This window comes from Diadema antillarum, unplaced genomic scaffold (genome assembly GCF_040938485.1).
Source record: "Diadema antillarum isolate AM-2024a unplaced genomic scaffold, OU_Dant_1.0 seq00001951_RagTag, whole genome shotgun sequence".
In the NCBI taxonomy this organism is placed as follows: Eukaryota; Metazoa; Echinodermata; class Echinoidea; order Diadematoida; family Diadematidae; genus Diadema; species Diadema antillarum.
Genome location: NW_027272611.1, coordinates 55890 through 75824, shown reverse-complemented (window position 1 = coordinate 75824; position 19935 = coordinate 55890). Strand labels below are relative to the sequence as shown.

The window sequence follows — 19935 nt, the reverse complement described above, 5'->3', positions numbered from 1 at the left end:
TCATAGACATGAGCTGCAGGGTGGTGACATCAAATTATCTCCTGGAAGGGATCTCAAATTTTACCAAAGTCTTTAGGGGATTCTGTCATGATTCTAAGAAAGAAGGCAGCATATGCTAATATCACACGAGCTAGCAGCAGTCTCTGGAAATGTGCTGACATTATCACACAAGGACAAGGACTACTGTAAACGTGGAAATTTTCGCGGTACATTAATTTTCGCGGATTTCGCGCTACGTTCGGCTAGCGCGAATTCAAAAACGTGCGAATATATCTTCACAATTTTCTATGCACATTTTGAACGGGATGAATTGTGTGCGCTTCATCGATGATACTGCTATGTAGTACAATGTACAGGCATGTTTACGCTACTAGTACTGTGCGAAGAGACGATAGATTGCTGTGTACTGTAGCATGCAGTGTGCACCGCGCGCACCGATGCTACATTCCCCCGTGACTACGGTACTACAGTCACAGCTGTACTACGTATTTGAGTGCTTGTACTCGCAGTCGAGCTGCTCGCTACGTCGCTTGTCGTACGCTGGCATAGCAAGCTATGTAGCAGAGGCTTTGGATGAAAGCAGTGAATGTGTACTACAGTAAAGTAACCTGCTGCGGAGCGCGAATTTAAGAACCCGCGAATACGTTTTCGAGCCGCTCAGCGCGAAAAATTAATCGCGCGAAAATATTGACGTTTACAGTAGTTCACTGCACACATGTAGTAATCATACCCCAGCTTCTGGCCCTTTAAAAAAAAAAAGTTCTGTGTTGGTACAGTAACTGTAACAGGTATTTGTACACCCAAATGTTTTGTTTTCTTTGTGTCTAATGATTGACGTCAGACATGCGTAATGATATTGCATGAAGGCTGAAATATTTGGTACCTAATATAGTTTATCTCTAAAACTTTTGGCCTCAAGTTTGGCACAAAAAGCAATAATAATAATAACAATAATAGTAGACATTTTTAGAGCGCCTTTTCCACTGGATACAAAGAGCTATGAGATGTCATCCCTGGTCGCCATAGGAGATAAAATATATACAAATTACCAGGCAGCAACAGTGCAAGTCCAGTGCACATATAGGGATATCAAAATAAATAGGTCTTCAAGTTTTGTTTGAAGTGATCCAGTGTTGGTGATGATTTCAGTTATAAGCAACCACTTAACTATGAACATTCCCCACATGTTTTGTGAGCTCTGCATCTACAATTCCGTTATCAAAATCTTTAGAAGAAAACATACTATCACCGAGGTAATGATAATCTACCTGATTATTCTCTATTGATATCCAGTCAAGTAAGCCCTGAGGACATTGCTGTGCGTTGAAGTAGTCCATAAATCATCATCAAAAGCCTTTCATCCATGCATTTCCCTGTAGTCCCGAATGTAGGGGCCAGCCCTGCGAAGTGGGGAAAATATTCTTAGACCCTCTTTGTGGGTTTTATTTTGTTAGTGTCTCTGGGGTGGCTCAGTCGTCTGCCTCACAATCAACTGATGTTCATTCCCGCTTAATCTAGCTGAGCACTGTTATATGTAATCATGCCATTCCTTCTGGTAAGAGGCAGAAACATTCTGTTCCTTGGATAGGACATTAAATGGTGGTCATGTGTATGAGGGACTCACGACTCGTCATGCACGTAAAAGATCCCACTTCATTCATTCATCCCAAAGAGCAGGGTGCCAACCCGGTGAAGTGGTTTCCCACATGCCTACACCATAAATAAAATGGGCAAGTGGTGCAAACCCCTCATGGTTTGCCCCAGGTGACTAGCAATAGTCAGCAAACAGTATCATCCAGGCACAGTGTGTGCCATATGAAGAAGATGAAGGTAGTGTCTCTGTGGTGTGCATAGTCCCACTCATTGTTTCAGGTGTTATATTCTTAGGGTGGGTAATAATGGCCATAAAAGCGCCAAGCAGTGCTCAGAAACTAGGCAGGAACTGAAACATGTTGGCTGTACCTTTCTAAGCCTCTGTAATTGAGAAATATCATTTGGAATGCCTACCAACATACTACATAATACTTTCTGTTGTACATATTTATGCAACCAGAACTTATTATTAGAGTGATCTTCTTTAGACATAGACTGTCTTTCAGCACACAGATTTTGGTATTAAGATGAACAACCCTCTCCTACCCCACTTTGCAATTTTTAGGAATTTCCTGCCAGTACAAATGTGCGGTTAGCAGGCCGGCAAATAAAGGTGATTACAGATTGTGAGGTCACCCTCAGCTTCTGCCGACTGAAGCGTGAAGAAGGGATGCATATGTGTGAGAAGACTTTTTTCACTGCATTCGACCTCTTTATAAACAACATGGTTGAGGCATCGGATTCACCCAACTGAGAGTGTAATGTTAAATTACACCAGCAATGTGGACAGTTTTCTGTCAAATAGATGCACTCCAAATGGATGGATTTATTATTTCAGGGCGGTACAAACGATATTTTTTCCACTTGCCCAAGTGAGCATTTGGACAGTCAAGGGCAGCCATACTTTTGAACTGGCAAGCATCCATTCAAATTACTCTCCTGACAGTTAGTCTTAGATGCCCTTGGCAAGCGGGCAGGTGGGTTTTTAGTGCCTTGCTACTTCCCCCCCCCCCCCAATTCAATTCTACTTTATTTTCATCCATCCAGCAAGACACTCACCCTATTATCATTATGATTTTGACCAATGCAAACTCTTGATTTGTCATATTTTATAGCAAGTACAAATAACAGCTGTGTTCCTTTTTCTCTCTCGATCAAAACAGTGATGACACCACAGACAGATGCCAAGCACATGAACCCCGCCCTTAGGGACATCATCGCCAGCACGCCAGAACTCGAGGGCAGTATATCGAGGCCAGCCAACCTGCCGGTCAAAGGGTGGGGCACTCACTCCCAAACATTGTCTTAAGATGTGACGTTCGTAATAGATATGTAACAATGTGAATGAAAGTGGCGTTTCACTGGTGCACTTTGTGCATGTAGATTTACAACAGTGCCTTTCACCTGTTGTGAGAAATCCTATGGATTATCCAGGTCAAAATTGTAGCATTTTTGTTGCAGTGATGATCTCCAGGGGATTTTAATGCTTTTTAATAGCTAACGCATTTTTACCAAGGGACATATACAAATTGTATCTCAAAACTGTCATGCATATCCCCATGCCAGATATTTTATATCAAGAACATTAGGTATTTGTGATAATACTGCAATATAGAATGCAGGATGTTGCATATTTCGTAATTAATTTGACTTTACTATAATATTTGCTGCAATTGTAAATGGCACTGTGACTTTTGTTGCAGTAGACCATAACATACTACTTATGTATTTCTTTTCTGAAGTGCTGTACTGCAGGGTTGTAATTTACAATTTATTCCAAAGATATACTGTTCCATACACACATGCAGCAAGGTTTTTAAGACAAAGTTTGACAGTGTTAAGTAATTTACAAATAGCCAAAGGCTTAGAGTATTGAAGAATATAAGTAACTGCCTGTCTAGTTCTTTTTTTTACATTTTCAATTGCAGTCATAGATGATGTCAGGATAAGAATTATTGTTTTGAATTAATATGACATTACTTATCTAGAATGATTCCATGTATTAAAGAAGTTACTGTTTGTCAAAGAACTGCAGTTGCTGTGTGATTTTTTTTTTTTTTTTTTTTTTTTTTTTTTTTAGGAAGAAATCTCTAACCACAAGTGTTTTCCTGACTGACATCTTCCCTTACGTGATAATTTTTTAAATGTTTTATTTTCAATCGAATGTTTTATTTTCGATAGCCGTGATCCTAGAACAGCTACCATCTTTGACGAGCTGGATCCATCCGTCATCAGTGAAATGGACGAAGGTGCAAACATCGTAGGTATGTATAACGGCAGGTTCGTTGGTGCCGGGATGCGCAGAGCATGGCGGTTTTCTTGCATGTCATAGTGGACAAACCGACATTGAATGAAATCCAAAAGCATGTGTGTGGTTGAGTGCAGAGTGTAAATCATAGTTATTGGTATACAAGTCTGCTTCTTTTCAAACTGTGTAGATGGCCTAGCCTGTGCAACATTATACTTTGTCAGGAATCTACTCAGAAAGTTTTGTCCTGATGTTGCATCAGCTAGGAGTGGGATAACTGAGCATACAAGTAGGTCTGTCAGTTAAGTAAGGCATAGAAATTTTACTCAGTATCACAAATGGAAGAGCATTGGAGGCAGAGAAAAACAGTGTGTTTCAACACTTATGATCTAATACTTTAGGCCAAGTAGAAAAAATATATATTAGTTACTCATCCCCGCCGTCATTGTTTATTGCCGCCACATCCAAAAAAAAAAGAGAAGATAATAATGATTAAAAAAGTTATAAGAAGACAAAATTTTGATTGATTTTCACTGTTTCCAGCTGTTGAACCTCACACGAGCACACACGAGCACAGCCTACATATCGTATTGTACTTAAAAACGACTGGATTTTAGACTACTCCAATAGCGTCCAGGAAAAAACAAAAGAGAAAAAAAAAATTGCCCTTATTCTCCTTTTTTTTAAATAAAGGACAAAAAACTTTTCTTGTTTACTTGGCCTTAGTTATGGAGCTGGATTTCAGTGCTCATGTTTGCAGAATATTTGAAGAGACCCAGAATGAAATAATGAGTATCTGCTGCCATGGGAAGTCACACACACACACACACACACACACACACACACACACACAAAGAAGAAAAAAAAAGATGAAAGACCGTAATGAGGAGGAACTCGTGCCTTTGAGAGAGAGAGAGAGAAAAAAAAGATTTCCAACAATTTAGTAAATAGCAAACCCTGTTCCCATATTGCAACAAATGCATTGTAGTAGTGTTATGACAGTAATGATACTAATTATTAAAAATAAAAGGGAGGAAAAAAAACAGTGGTGTGCATACTACATTTTGTATTAACCCTACATGGCCCGAGTTGTTATGAAATTATGTAGCCCGGAGCTTCATGTTTTTGCTTCCCAAATTTTAGTTTCTTTCTCTTGTGAGAATTAGTTCTGGTATGTCTTATCATGTGTAGAGGTTTACAGCCTTTCCATCTACATCCTGCATATGAATGGAAGCTATAGTCAGTTTGCGTCTTGTTAAAGGTAAAATATAGTTCTCAAAAGGGCTTGAAATAAATCTTCCACCATTTGGAATTTGCGTGCATTACATCAAAAGGCTCTACAAAGAAACTTGTCTGGCTGATGTGATTTGATAGGACAATGACTTGGTTTGGAGTATTTTGAGATTGAAAGTTTTGAATAATAAAAGTCAGGGTCTCTGACCCTCATTCCTGAAGTGCCATCTCTGTTTAGTTGTGGGTAGGTTGAACATTACTGGTGCATAATGATCGAAACGTGTCCTAGCTGTAGTATTGAATTGCATGCGGCTAACAAGCTGTGCTTGCGATTCACTCTCATGCAATGGATACTGCTATGACCCGATATATTGTAATCCTGTAATTGATTCAAAACCATCATGTAGCAACCACGATTGGGAATGCTCTGAGATTGCAATTACTTCTGGTGTAGCTTTTGGGGTAATATTTCACATTTTCATCATGCCCATCTGAGATTGTGTTATCACAGCATATGCATATGTGCCCATTGTAGTGCAAAATAGACAATTTCTGCAGTCATATGGAAACTATGTTTTACCTTTGAAGAAACAGTATAGTTTTAGTTGAGATGGGGCTTCAGTTTTCCGACTTTTTTGTGAGATAATGAGAAACCTCTATGAAAATGTGAAAGAGCATACAGTTCTAAGAGGTATTCAAAGTTTGTTTGATGAAAATTTTGAAGTTTTGAAGAAAAAAACAATGTTCATCGAATAAACTTTGAATTCCTCTTAGAAGTGCATGCCCTTTATTATTTCTTATAAGTGGTTTCTAATTATTTCACAAAAGTTAAAATCTGACATACCCATCTAAACTAAAAATATGCCATACCTTTAACCTGTAATCTGGGGTGGTCAGACTAGACCTGGACGAGTAGTAGGGAAAGTGAAACTTTAGAGTTTAAGGCTATCAGTGATCAAGAGGGAAATCTACTCCATGTCTGCTTCTCTCATCTGCACTTCTTTCCTATTAAAGGACAAGTTCACCTTCATTAACATAAGGATTAAGAGAATGCAGCAATATTAGTAGAACACATCAGTGAAAATTTGAGGGAAAATTGGACAATTGATGCGAAAGTTATGAATTTTCAAAACTTTTGTGTTGGAACCGCTGGATGAGGAGACTACTAAGGCTCATGATGTCATATGAGTACAACAGTATTAAAGAAAATGTAATGAAAATTCAACATATTTTCACTTTTTTCGCATAATAAAAGAGCACTTGACTTGCCTCTTTCCAAAGGCAATGGGAATAATATTACCCATAACATATGTCAGTGACGAGTCAAGGGAATGTGTACTTTTTTCAAAAGATGAAATTTTGTGAAATTCTCTTTATATTTTCCTTATATTGTTGTATGCATGTGACATCATACACTGCAGTACTCTTCTCATCCAGCGGTGACTGCACAAAAACTTCAAAAATTCATAACTTTTGAACGGATTGTCTGATTTTCCTCAAACTTTCAATGATTTGTTCTACTAATATTGCTACATTCTCTCAATCCTTATGTTAATGAAGGTGAACTTGTCCTTTAAAAAAAGAAAAAAAATCTAGGATAGGATCTCTGATATGTCTGGTTTTGTGTGCTGCAGAATACAACATTTGTTCATGCCTCTCTTTTTTTTCTACTTCTTCTTCTCAGTAGAATTCTTTGGCGCAATTCTCACGTGCTGAAATGAAAATTATATATACATACATGTATCTGCTTGGATTGCATGCATTAATGTAAAATCAGGGGTACTGGTACTTTGCATACATCCCTTATGTCATGAAGTGGGTGAAAACTGCAAGCAAATCTTTTACAAATCTTTCATGAGCAATGTTGGTTGTTACTGCTTTTGAGGAGATGAGAATGGTATTTTAGATATGGGTAAACTTGTATAAATGTTGATAATAAAGAGGAAATTTCACTTTTATACAGGACATATTATCCATCTTCGAGTGCTGTATATCAAATTTCCGGGTAAACAGGACTGTGAGCATATGAAAGTGAAAAGGCCAGACAGTCTAAACAAAATGTGAGAAGGAAACAACTATTCTTGCCAACTTTCTGCTTTGATGCTCTGAAAATAATTAAAGCAGTTGGTCAGTTTTACGCGAAAATCTAAAAAAGGTAGTGTAGTAAAACGTGTCATTATAACTTGACGAGCTGTCCTCCTGCTTTACAAACTCCCTCAGACAGAAATTATATGTCAAAGATCTTACATATTGGGGACATCTGTCTAAGATGTAAAACAGGTACCAAATTCATCTCCCATGTATAATATTTCACTGTGTATCTCAATCTCAGTCTGTATACTAATTCTCCTAGAGTTTCTGTGTCCCACAAAACAACCTTCTTCTTTTTTTTTTCTTTTTTTTCTTTTTTTTTTTTGGGGGGGGGGGGGGGGGTCAAATAATTCACAGAAAGTGAAAGAAGCTAAAACCACACCACTGCTCCTTTGCACTTCTCTATGTCTGAGATGCCAGAACTAGTAACTTCTTATGACCTTTTGCATTCATGACCAGACATCTATGGGGGACATATTTGACACATATAACAAATATTATGTAACAAAATGAGATTTGCTACCAACCTGTCCATAAAGGCAACCTTACAAGTTTTCTCTGACTGGTTGCTGTACACAGGTTTGACTGTATATGAATGGTAGAAAAACATAGCATTGTCCAGCATGCAGCTTCGTATGGATGTTCAGAGATGTGTGGTTGCAATGCTTCGGTATTCAGCCGTAGCATTCACAATAGAGTACCCTAGTAAGGTTATGTTGAGTGCATGGCTTGATAATAATCTATGGGAGAATGCAAACATACAGAATATATGCACTCTCTGTTGCCTATCATCTGAGAAAACTTGAATACGTGTGTCTTACGGTAATCAACTCTAGCATTTGGATGGAGTGATGCGCTCTGTGTTCATCAACGCATGCCTGTCTTTCTGGATATTGCATTGAAATTCCTGGGTCATTTGGTCATCTGTCCCTATTCCTCATCTTAAAATCTGTAACAGTGTATCATGTGAACTTTACCACAGTCCTTCATTTAAACTAGTACCTTAGAGTGCATTGACCTTTTCTTTGTTAGTCTCCACCCAAGAAGGGTGCCAGGGGCAAGGTAATTTGGGGACTGTCTGTCTGTCTGTCTGTCTGTCTGTACACCATATTACAAGCTTTTTAAAAGTAACATACTTATATGGATCCCGTTGATGCCTACCCTTTGTATATCCGACACGAGTGTACATTTGGGTCGTAATCCCTTTAATATGTCAAAGGTCACTCGACATTATGCCAAAATTGTCATGCTCTGTTTGTATAACCTCTGACTGTCTTTGTATCTCACCTTTTCTATCCATTCCAATTAGTGGATCCTGGGGAATTTTCCGGTGTGTATTTGCACATGTGCTCCGTGGTGACTATATTCCTGTAGCTGTAGTTCCATTAGTATTGTGCATTTTGTGGCTGTAGATGCAGCTAGATGTAGTTGCCCTGTGCGGAGCTGCCAGCTTTAATGTTTCTATCGTATTTAGTATATTTTGTGTCATCATCCAAAAGAAGAATATATGGTTTGGAAATGGCATCATATGTTTTTAGATTTCTCTTCCTTTAAATTCTTTATTCTTTATTTTTTAATCTTTTTTTTTTTTTTTGCTTAAATTTATTTTGATTACCCATGCTTAATACGTGCAATATTCCCAAATTTTACATGGATTTCAATGCCTTGAGAGTAACTATGTTTTTGTTTTTTTTTTTTTTTAGTTTGTATTATGCGCTTAGAAACATCAGTGTTAAGCGCTATATAAATGTTATTCATTATCATGATCATTATCATTATGATTTTTCATCTGCAGAGGTTGGCAGCCCTGCCATTTTACATAATTGTAGAGTATGGTCCCACCCATTGCCCTTTCTGTTATGTGATGATGTTAGCATGAGCTTTGTAGTCACAGTATATTAAAGTCTGGCATGTATGGCAGAAGACAGCACTGGATCCTATCCACCACATGCCTGGCAATAACTAGTTTATAGCAAGAAGTAGGTCACTAGTCAGAATGGCAAGAAATAATATATAACTTTGCACTAAGAATGTTATAATGCCTTTTTCATCCCATTTGCTCAGCCCCCATTCAAACGCTCAGACATCAGCCATATTATTTTCCAGTCATAACCTTTCAGTTGTGGATGTTGCTGGGGGGGGGGGGGGGGGGGGGGGGGGGAGTTTTGCATAAATCATGCACAAAATCAGAATCTTTGTACCTGTGTCAAGATGAATCCTCGTCTAGATATTGTGTCTCTCTAGAAATTGTATCCAAATCTGTTTTCTGTTTTTTTACCTCCGCCAAGGGAGGAAGTTATGTTTTCGTTACCGTTGGTTTGTTTGTTTGTCCGTGTGCAAAATAACTAAAAAAGTAGTCAGCAGATTTATTTGAAACTTAACAGGAAAGGTTGAGAATGACACAAGTAACAAATGATTAAATTTTGGTAGTGATCCAATAATTTTTGGGGAATTTATGAAGGATTTTTGATATTTTGACAGGTAGGGTCAATGAACTTGGGAGTTCAAGCTGCACATTTTTGAAGTGCGTGCTCTAGTTTCTGCTAGGGCGAGGCACGCCTTGCAGCTGAGGGTTTATGTCGTAACAAAGGCTTCTATATTGGGAAATTGGGCAATTTTTTAGCATGTATACCTATGGGTGGAAATCACTGATCTCTATGGAAGAGCCCAAAGAACTTTTCCCCAGTGGTGGAGAGGAGAAAAATCTCTTTGGAAAGAGCAAGATCATCGGTGGAAAGTAGCTGCTTGGCGGAGGTCTGCGCTCTCAGAGTGCTTTTCTAGTTTTATCATATTTTTATTACTTGAATTCTTTTATGAAAACTTGAGGTGTTTTTGTCAATTTACATTTTGTAGCTGTTGGGAATCATTAAAATGAGGCCATACAATCGAAGGAAATGAAAGGAATGCAGAGTAACCCACCCTCAACTAAAATTTGGCCAATGGTTAATCTTATTTTAGTCCTGTCTGTGATGAAGTTTGGAAAATGTCAGAACTTGCAGAAGAAAGACATTATCCTCTACATGAATAAGGAGAAGCTGTCACTCTGACCTTTTGCAACTCATGTAATTTGTGGGTATATTTTCACTGTTTATCTTCTGTGAAAAGAAAGTATTCATTTTTTAATCCAGTGAATTGAGTAGCCTAGAATGAACACAATCAAATTCTCTCTGTATCATGAAGCTCATTAGATCACTTTCCACCATCTAATTACTTACATTTTTTTTTTCATTTTTTTTTTTGTGGGGGGTTCTAATGTAGTATGCCTGTTGTAGTAGCTGTATATTTTTCATTAATGCTCCATGGGGCACTACGAAAAGACTCCTTTATCATGAAACATGTACCCTTGCCTTATTCATTGTCCACCTTAAAATCAAGGATGCTACTCATCACCAAGTTTCTCAAGCTTTTTGCTCCCACGCCCTCCATACTCCGTAGAGGATCATGATCGTCACAAGTGCACCTGTGCATTTATAGTCACTTGCACGGCCAATAATTCCTATGATATCTCTTCAAAAACCATATGGATGTTCACTCTGACTGAAAGCAACTGATTCAAAATTATCTCAACATTTTCTTGGTCGTCTCACCAAATTTGTTTGCTTCTGTTTTGTTTTGTTTGTGTGTAGCTTCACATAAAGCTCATTGTGTATTCAATTCTCAAGTCATGTGTCATTGTGTATATACATGTACATATATGATACAAACCATCTTGAACATCAATAATGTGTATCTTGTATCAGTCTCTTTACACATGTGTTTATCCCTCATTTAACCACTAACATGTGTATTATGTTGTTATATTTTGTTTTACGCCTCCACGTCATGTGTCTTTTCACCCCTTCGCTTCCCCCGTTTCCTCCCCTCTGTCTCCGCCCTCCCTCCTAAGATGAGCAATCTAGTGACGAAGAAAGCGAGTCTGACAATGCGTTGATGTCAGGTTTGTTGCCCAAGTACCTCATGTTTTCCTGACTCCTCCTAGCAATCCAAAGATAGAGGCACTCTTGGTGCAATGGTTATGCTCACTGCTTGCACAATTAGCAAATTTTTTTTTTTACATGTATACCAAGGCTAGAGATTAGTGTTGGCCCGGTGGCGTGGTGGCCCAGGGCCACCAGAAATGGATGCTGGGCCACCACTCTTTGAGGAAAGATATGTGTTGGCAGCCCAATCGGGCCATCAAATTTCATTGTTGGCCTACGAAAAGAAAAAGTTGGTGTCGAGCCTTGTATATACATATACCAGGACTCAGCATTAATGGTGGCTTGCTTGGCAGCCCGAGGCCACTTAAAATTATGTCGAGTCACAAAATTTCTAAAAAGGCTATCTTTTGATGGCCCAATTGGGCAGTTAAAATTCAAAATTAATTTCACATTTCCTTTTATTTCAGGCCTCTGCACTTCCTTTTTCGAGCCTCCAAAATTTCAAATTCAAAGATTTTAGTGGCCCAAACACCAGAGAAAAAAAGTTGGTGTCAAGCCCAGCGCATACAAAGCTGACACATTCAAGATTATGGCCGAATGAAATAGAGAACACAGTTTGATTTTAAACCCCAAGAAATCCAGTCAAAATTTCGTAGAAGGAACCTCGTTTACTTCCATATCATGTAAAGAGCTGCATTATGTGCTTGCGGTACACATAACATTCAACCCAGTTGTGCCACACTGATTAACAGTCACCATATGATTGCCTATCACTTTGTGATAGTGTTTATGTAACCATAGTGCCACACAGCAGCAAACGACCAAAACTCTGCACGAGAGACATAAAAGATTTATGGAGCCGTGTATCACCCTTCCGCTCCCCATTTTTTTTTTTTTTCATTTCCTCTTGTGGGAAGCTGTACCTGAGCACTATGCTGAAACTGCCTTTGTGTTACTCAAGAAGCTACTTTGGATAAATCCAAGAACAAGCCATGCCCTTTTCAGTGTCCTATCCCTGTTTACTGCATATGTGTAATAATGGTTGCAGCATTTACTTGCAAATATGTACTATATATACATGCATTACATTCAGCTTGTGTAAAGCTTGCTTTTGACATTTCCAAATAAAACTCATTCGGTTTGTTGTGTGCATATATATATATATATATATATGTCAGTCACGATAATATTCAAGTGCATACCATTTTTCAATGTTTATAGTGTATTACTTTGATATTTCATAAATTATTGTCTTTGGTATTTCTTGATTTTAGTGGGGGTGTGGGGGGGGGGGAGGCTGTCCATTTTCCTGTGCAAAGTTATTGTCTATGCAATAACTATAAAAAGCAAATTCATGAATTTGAAAAAGCAAAGAGATGGCTGTCATTGTCAAAATCTGACGTTTCAGTGACAACTTTGAAGTCATGGACAAAATTGTATCAACATGGAAAAGATCGCACTTTAAATAGCTCTTCATGAACTGACCTCAGATGAAAGTCTAGTACAGCTCAAGAGTTTGAGGCAAAGTTATGGAATCTATTTATACATTAAAAGCACAAGAAATGGGTGACAGTTCATACAAGCTGGTGTATCAGCATACCATATATAGCAGGGATATTTGACTTGTTATAGTTGACAAAGTATTGGAAATGTTAGAAAAGCTGTTACCTAAAAATGAAAAGATAAGATATATCATGCACCGGAGGGATATCATTTGAAATTGCTACATAGTTTGCCCTACTTCTTAGCTGTTTGTTTTAGTGTATTTACTTTCACAGCCATGTTGATATGATGGCATATATCAGGAATCTGTATAGATGATATGTGTGGGGTGTCTGTGTAATTGTGTGTAACTGGTATATAGCCACATATAGGGCCTGAGTTTGTATCATACACTGAACTAAACCATTCATGGTATAGTGAGCTTGATCATTGTCGAAAACAAAGGATAAGCATAGTTACGAAATTTCATGCAGAACTGGATACTTTATAACTTGGAATATCCAGAGAGGGCATGAAACATATATTTATACCCATGGTTAAAAGCCTTGTATTGTAACAGGAGTTTAACACTAGATTTAGCTGGAGAGAGAAAACTGTAAACTTCAACTCAAAGTCTGCGGGAATAAAAAGGAGAGGAAACATCATATCTGGTTTTGACTGCTAATTAGCTAAACATGAATATACCAAGATAAACAGAGATTAGTTTTGAATATTTCTTTCATGTTACGTCAGCTTCAGGGGGAAAAAAATGCTTAGAACCACCCAACTGGATGTGCTGTAGCTCTATTGCCTTTGCCATGTAAATTAAGCAATAGAAGCATCCATGTGTATGTGTATCATAGTTCTGACCATGGTGCAGCTGGCTCACACAAACATTCAGGGTTAGATCTCCGTATCGCATGGTTATCATTTTCTTTTTCTCATGGTTTTTAGGTTTCTCTTTTATAATTCAGCATGTTCTATGTGGCTCTGCATAGGTTTATGTGGGATGTCTAGTCATAGAGTGTGACAAACAGGCCTGTAGCAACACTTTGGGACACTTTAGACTAAAATCTATAGGTTTCCTGTAGGCATGTACATATTGTCAGATACCTTGTTACTAACTCTCAGTTGAAAACTAGTACCTATAAGTTGGTCTCTCTTGTTGACATCGATATTCCCAGATTACTTAAACTTATGTTTGTTTGTTTTGCAAAGGTGAAATACTCAAGCCAGTTTCCCATAGAGATATGTTTCATATGTTTTTCAAATGAATGAAAGGAATCATTTGGATTCAGACATACACATGTGACATTTTAATTCTTGCTCATATTTTTGGGGTAAATTCTGAAACTTTTTTGTTTAACCAGTTTTGCATAATTTCTATTAACTCCACACCATGCACACCCATTCTCACCTCATTCCTTACCACACGTTAAACATGCAGTGATGAGCCCTGATAACTTCTATGGTAAGATGCCAGCAGGCGTTGTATGTTTGTATGTCTGTCTGTCTGTCTCTCTTGTGAGTGGTTTGTCTGGTCCATCTGTAGTAGGTCGTGGGTAGTCTGTCTTTTTTCTTGCTGCTTTTTCAGTAGACAGACCAAAAGTTGCAAATTGGTGAAGAACCCTGTCAAACTGAAGAAATGGTCAATTTTAAATTATCAAATTGCAAACGTCATTTCTATTGAAAATTATCATTTGGCAATCAGGCTCAAATTAAAGAAAGATGATTTCTATTTTATAAAGATAAAAAGAGAAGCCTTAGATGTAGTGAAAATGGTATATTATACACGTGTACCTTGCAAGTACTGTGTGATCAGACATTTCTTTGCAGTTTGTCTGAAAGTCTTAATCTCTTTACTTCATATTTAAACAGAAGTCTCTGCTCACCTGGCAAAAATGTATTTTTCATTTTGAAACAAAATCAATTTGTGTGCCACTTGTTGCTCCAGAAGATTCAAATTTGTTGACAAGCCATCTTTTTAAAAAAAAATCAAGAGTGCTGAAGAAATAGCAAAAGAATGTGTAGTGATTATGGGATCTAACAGCTATCATTTGGTATTAAACATGCTTATGTTGTTCCTGGAGGTTTGATTTCAATTGAGCTTTAAGTCTAAAATGCATTGATAAATGTGACAGGAGCTATTAAAGGGAGTTATGTATCACGGCAAAGTGTTCTTTTGCAATAGTCTGTGTCATGTTTGGGAGTTAGGGCAGTTGTTATCAATCGTGCTGGTATGGGGGGGGGGGCTAAAGCTCTTCGATGTGTGTTTCTACATAGCTCAGTGTATGTGCAGCTTAATTTAGCATAGCACACTTCAGTATGTTGTATAGTTGCAAGTATTGATGGATAAGTATTTACTCAGCTGATGTTTGAACAACTTCTTTGCTCTTCTATCTAGAGCATTTACTCATGTCTCCAAGTCAGTTCCTTTCACACAGTACATGTCAAAATTTTAGTCTTTTTTTTTCTTTATCAATTCAAGCTGCATTTTGCAGACTGCTTTTGGTGCATACACAGTGATTAAATTTCAGGGCAGAAATCATACACTATTAAGTGTCAACTTGTTTGTTCTGTTTTGAATTTTCTCTCTTTCAGTAAATGCTATTAAAAACTTTTTTTCATATTCCCTCTTTGTTATGATTACATAACCACATCATTTGCATTTTAGTCTTGTTTGATTTTATAGAAAGAAAAAAAAAGAACTAATAATATTAATTGCAATCACAGACATTCTGCCCTAATCCTGCCAAATCTTCCACTCATAAGTACAAACCATAACTTTTATGCTGGCTGTTCCTTCGCTCTAACTACATATTCTAAACATCTCTATACCGGCAGCATTTATCAACTGCTGTGTAACTTCCATTAAGAATGATTTAATGATTTTCTTTGAACAAAGAAAAATACATTGTCAGTGTATTTTGTGTAGAGAATTAGTGGACTTGTGCCTTGTGCTTGTAGCGATGTATAGATGTGAATAAATGGCTATGTGTTTATTTGTTGCATGCGTAGATTAGCATTACCATCAAGATGGAATGTTTTGTGATGTGGAAATTTTTGTGAACTTCACACTCCACTGTCCTTTTTTATAGTGTACATTGCTTCCACATTGTAGATACAAAATAACATCTGTACACACAGTTTTCAGGGTCTAGAATGTATTGCCGGTATTAATGGACAAGTCCTGAATTCACCTGTTACTGTATACGCTGTTATTTTCATGAGGGTTTAATTTTCGTGAATTTCGCGAATCATCGTGAATTTCGCGAATCATCGTTGGACCGCAAATTTAAAAACATGCGAAAATATCGCCATTCGCCATGGTAATAGTGCACTTATGTTAGCATTGGTGTCCATTCGCAAAAACATCCCGCGAAAATGTCTGTGATCTCCTCATTCGCGAAAATATGTATACGCGAAAATAACAGCTTATACAGTACCATCAATGTGGATCTGAAATTAACCAGTTGCTGCATAATCATTGGGCCTGTTTCATTTAGAGGTTTGCACTTTACTATGAGCAACGATAATTGCAATGACAATGGCAGCAGTAAAATTAAAAAGCCAATTATATGTGAGTATTCAAGCTGTTGTCATAGTAACTGTAGCCACAGGATCTTACAATATAATTGCACAATTCTTTCTTATGAAACAGGCCCCAGAACTTTGATACCAACACTTGACTCTGATAAACATAGATATGCACACGTATGCACACACCTATATACACACATAAACACAAGCAAAAGGACTTTTTGGCCGCTTATGCATTGTCTGCTTTGTTAAAAATTTTTGAGGGTACTGATGTTAAGAGGAATTATTTGGTTCAGTGTCTTAGCCTATCATTGTGAACAGCTTCCCCGTTGTGCTAAAATGTTTGTTCCCCACAAAATGATGAAACAGATCCTAATCAAGTGATTGGTTGAGCACGTACATGTGACCAGGCACGTAATTTTCCTAATAGGTAATTTTGCTTATGACCAGTGAAAATTAAAAGGTATAATGGCTGGTCAGTAGCTTGTCACATCGCAATGATAACCCAGCGAAACTTCATTATTTGATTAAACTTAACTTAAATTTGATTTAGCATGCCCGTCATGTTTGAAATTCTTTCAGCTACAAGGATCGCTTTCTTTATTTTACAAAATAAATAATACGCATCAGTTTGTTTGGGCATTAGTACAATTACCCACACTCGGTACCTTTGGAACAATCCAAGCATTCAGCTTTTACCTTGGGCGTGTTAGACTGTTCCATAAGTACCTTATGTTGGTAATTCTTACTAATGCTCTCACTGATGTGCATTATTTGTATGATATGACTATACATCTCAGGGTGCTCGAAACCCACAGGCCTGTTTGCCCGGGCAACTAAAACCTTATAGTGGGCAAGTAAAATAAATGGGTTCTTGCTTTAAAAATGTGTAGGAAGCTTGCCCAAATGCTCTTTTGGGAAAGTGGGGAAAAATTTGTTTTGCCATGTGTCAAAGTGTGTACTGATGTTTGTAGATGTCTTTTTGCATGCATAGTGCAAAGTTAGTTTTCTATGTATGTGCACTCTTTTTAAAGACTTGTATTTTTCAATCATTATGACCAAACAGGCGATATCTTTCACCTGTTTGGTTTTAATGTAGTCACTCAAATAAAGCTGTCTATCTTGTATATCGTTTGCAGGCATTTATATTCTATGTTTTTCCGACATGGTAGTATCTTGATGTGAGTGTTTGGCATTCTTTGATGAAGTTTGTATTCTGCATATGTTCATATGCTGTCCTCACTGTACCCCACAGCGATGGCAGACTAGATTCCATAGGAAATAATGTGGTCAAACCAAAAATAAGTGCTACTTTTGATTTGACAGAGAACACAAAGAGAACAAGCAACTGCACTTCTTCACATAACTCCAGACGTAGAATACACTTCTTCTTTTTTTCAATTCAGTCAGTGGGATTATTGTACAGTTTTATAATCTCTGTCCTCTTGGATTTTTATTCCATTTTCTTGATATTATTCAGGAATGGGCAAGGAAGTGGAGAATATACTGATGGAGAATGCAGAACTCAGACAGACAAAGTAAGTCAATCTACAAACTAGAAGGAGGGATAGGTTATCATTGATTTGTGCACTCTGGTATAGTGGTGTAATCTGGAGAAACATAGACGGTGTTGAATGTTAAGAATACATGGAATGCCTTATTTGGGTATGATGTCGCTTTCTTTACCTCTATGCTATGTCAGATATACCGAGATATCCTTAGATATTTTAGCTTGTTGTTTGGTCTGGATGATAGTTTACAAGGTATGGGACAAAGTTTGTAAACCACTCTTCAGATGAAATTTTCCTGGCTGTTTAAAGCATTGATATCTGTGTTTTGACGTCTTTAACTAAATAGCAGTGGGATGCTGAAAATGATAACTGGTATTTTTATGCCTCCGCAACGAAGTGGCCGGAGGCATTATGTTTTCGGGTCGTCCGTCCGTCCGTCCGTCCGTCCGTCCGTCCGTCCGTACGTCCGTACGTCCGTACGTCCGTCCGTCCCGTTTTGTTTTTGTCGATATCTCAAGAACCGTGTGGTGGTTTTACATCAAACTTGGTATGAGGGTATATCCTTGGGGGATAATACTTTGTGTGGATTTTAGGGTCACAGGGTCAAAGGTCAAAGGTCACAGGTTATATTGTGAATTTTTTTTTTGAAATTTCATGTTTTTCTCCATATCTCGCAAATGGTTCAAGGTATCTTCATGGAACTTAGTATTCATGCTTGTACCGATGGGCAGTGATTATCTAGGGAAGTTGGGGGTCATGGGTCAAAGGTCATGGGTCAAAGGTCATGGGTCAAAGGTCAAGGTCAACTCCTCAAAATATCACTACTTTCCTTAAAATGCAATATGCCTGAAGGTTGTTTTTTTTAAACTTGATGTATGGCATGTATTACCCAATATATATTTTTGGGGAAGTTTCTTGCCAAAAGGTCAAAGGTCAAAAGGTAAAAAGTCAAGTGAAAGTGCTAAATTGCACTTTTTCCTCCATATCTCGAAAGTAACTCAAGGTATCATCATGAAACTTACATATTTATGCATGTTCAACCTAACAGTGATTCTCTTTGGAACTGTGAGGTCAAAGGTCAAAGGCCAGGTTTAGATAATGCTATTTTCCCGTTTGATACTGAAATTATACTTTTTCTCAATACCTTGAAAATTACTCAATGCATAAACTTATAAAAGGATCAAAAGTCAAGTAAAAATCATCAGTTCCCCAAATACCTGCACTCTGACATTTTAATCATTCATCCAATTGAATCTAGTTCTAGGAAAGTGAACATTCAGCACATTTGTGTCAAACCTGTCATTTTAATATTTTGCCAATTGTGTGAAACTGTCATCACACATTGTCAAGACATTGTACTATAGACCTATTAGGAGAACCATGCATTATGGCGGAGGCATATCAGTAGCCGTAGCGATATATCTAGTTTTAATTCAAGAATGGTGTCTTCTACTCTGTACTATTAATACTCACAGCAAACATTTTACACTCAAACTTTTATGATGACATCATATAGAAGGTATTGGTAAGAGTCTGTGTGCAAACAATGAAAATAAAAGCACCTTAACAGCACTGCACATAGGTGTGACCGTTTAAAAGAAAAATTACATCTCAAAGTACATCTTGTATGCGTTGGAAAATATCAAATTCTTGTATACCAACACTTTTTATCTCTCACGGTTAAACACTGATTAATTGATATTTATGGTATTAGCGACACACTATTGCTCTATTTTCTTCCAAAGACCACTTATTTCCAGAACGCAGAGGGAAAAAACAGTTCAAAAACTGGAGAACCTGAAGCAAACCATAGTGATAGAAATAACCAAATCCATTTTGCACTTGCCATGACACTCAAATATGGAAAAAAACAACAACAATAAAGCAGCTCAGCATCTCGTGGTGTGGGACTGTCAGCACTGTTATGCATTTTCATTTTGTTTTGTGCTCTATCCACCTACCAGAAATGCGCTGAACGTGGTGAAGGACGACCTGATCGCCCAGGTGGACGAGCTGACGTCAGAGACGGAGATGCTGAAGCAGGAGATTGTCACCATCAACAACGGCAAGGGTCGCCTCAACACCCGCATCGCTGACCTGGAGGAGGAGCTGAAGAAGTAGGCCTCCATAGGACCATTCTTATTGGGCTAGAAAACTCGCCAAGTTAGGGGGAAAGTTGCCAAGCAACTGTGCCAACATTTACTAGAAACTAACCCATTCTTATTGGGCTTGAAAACTCACAAATTGTAAAACTTTGCCAAGTTAGGATGAAAGTTGCCAAGGAAATGTACCAAATTTTACTAGCAACTAGCCCATT

General features: G+C 37.8%; 1 protein-coding gene across 1 annotated transcript in view; it reads left to right on the top strand.

The window, feature by feature from the left end:
• LOC139713355 (C-Jun-amino-terminal kinase-interacting protein 4-like) overlaps positions 1 to 19935 on the top strand; it is a 130599-nt gene that overhangs the window by 76290 nt on the left and 34374 nt on the right. The window contains exons 6-11 of the mRNA XM_071625096.1: positions 2757 to 2871; positions 3775 to 3857; positions 8475 to 8495; positions 14015 to 14038; positions 17588 to 17645; positions 19583 to 19735. Of these exons, the coding sequence (XP_071481197.1) occupies positions 2757 to 2871; positions 3775 to 3857; positions 8475 to 8495; positions 14015 to 14038; positions 17588 to 17645; positions 19583 to 19735 (454 nt within the window). The remainder of the gene's footprint in view (positions 1 to 2756; positions 2872 to 3774; positions 3858 to 8474; positions 8496 to 14014; positions 14039 to 17587; positions 17646 to 19582; positions 19736 to 19935) is intronic.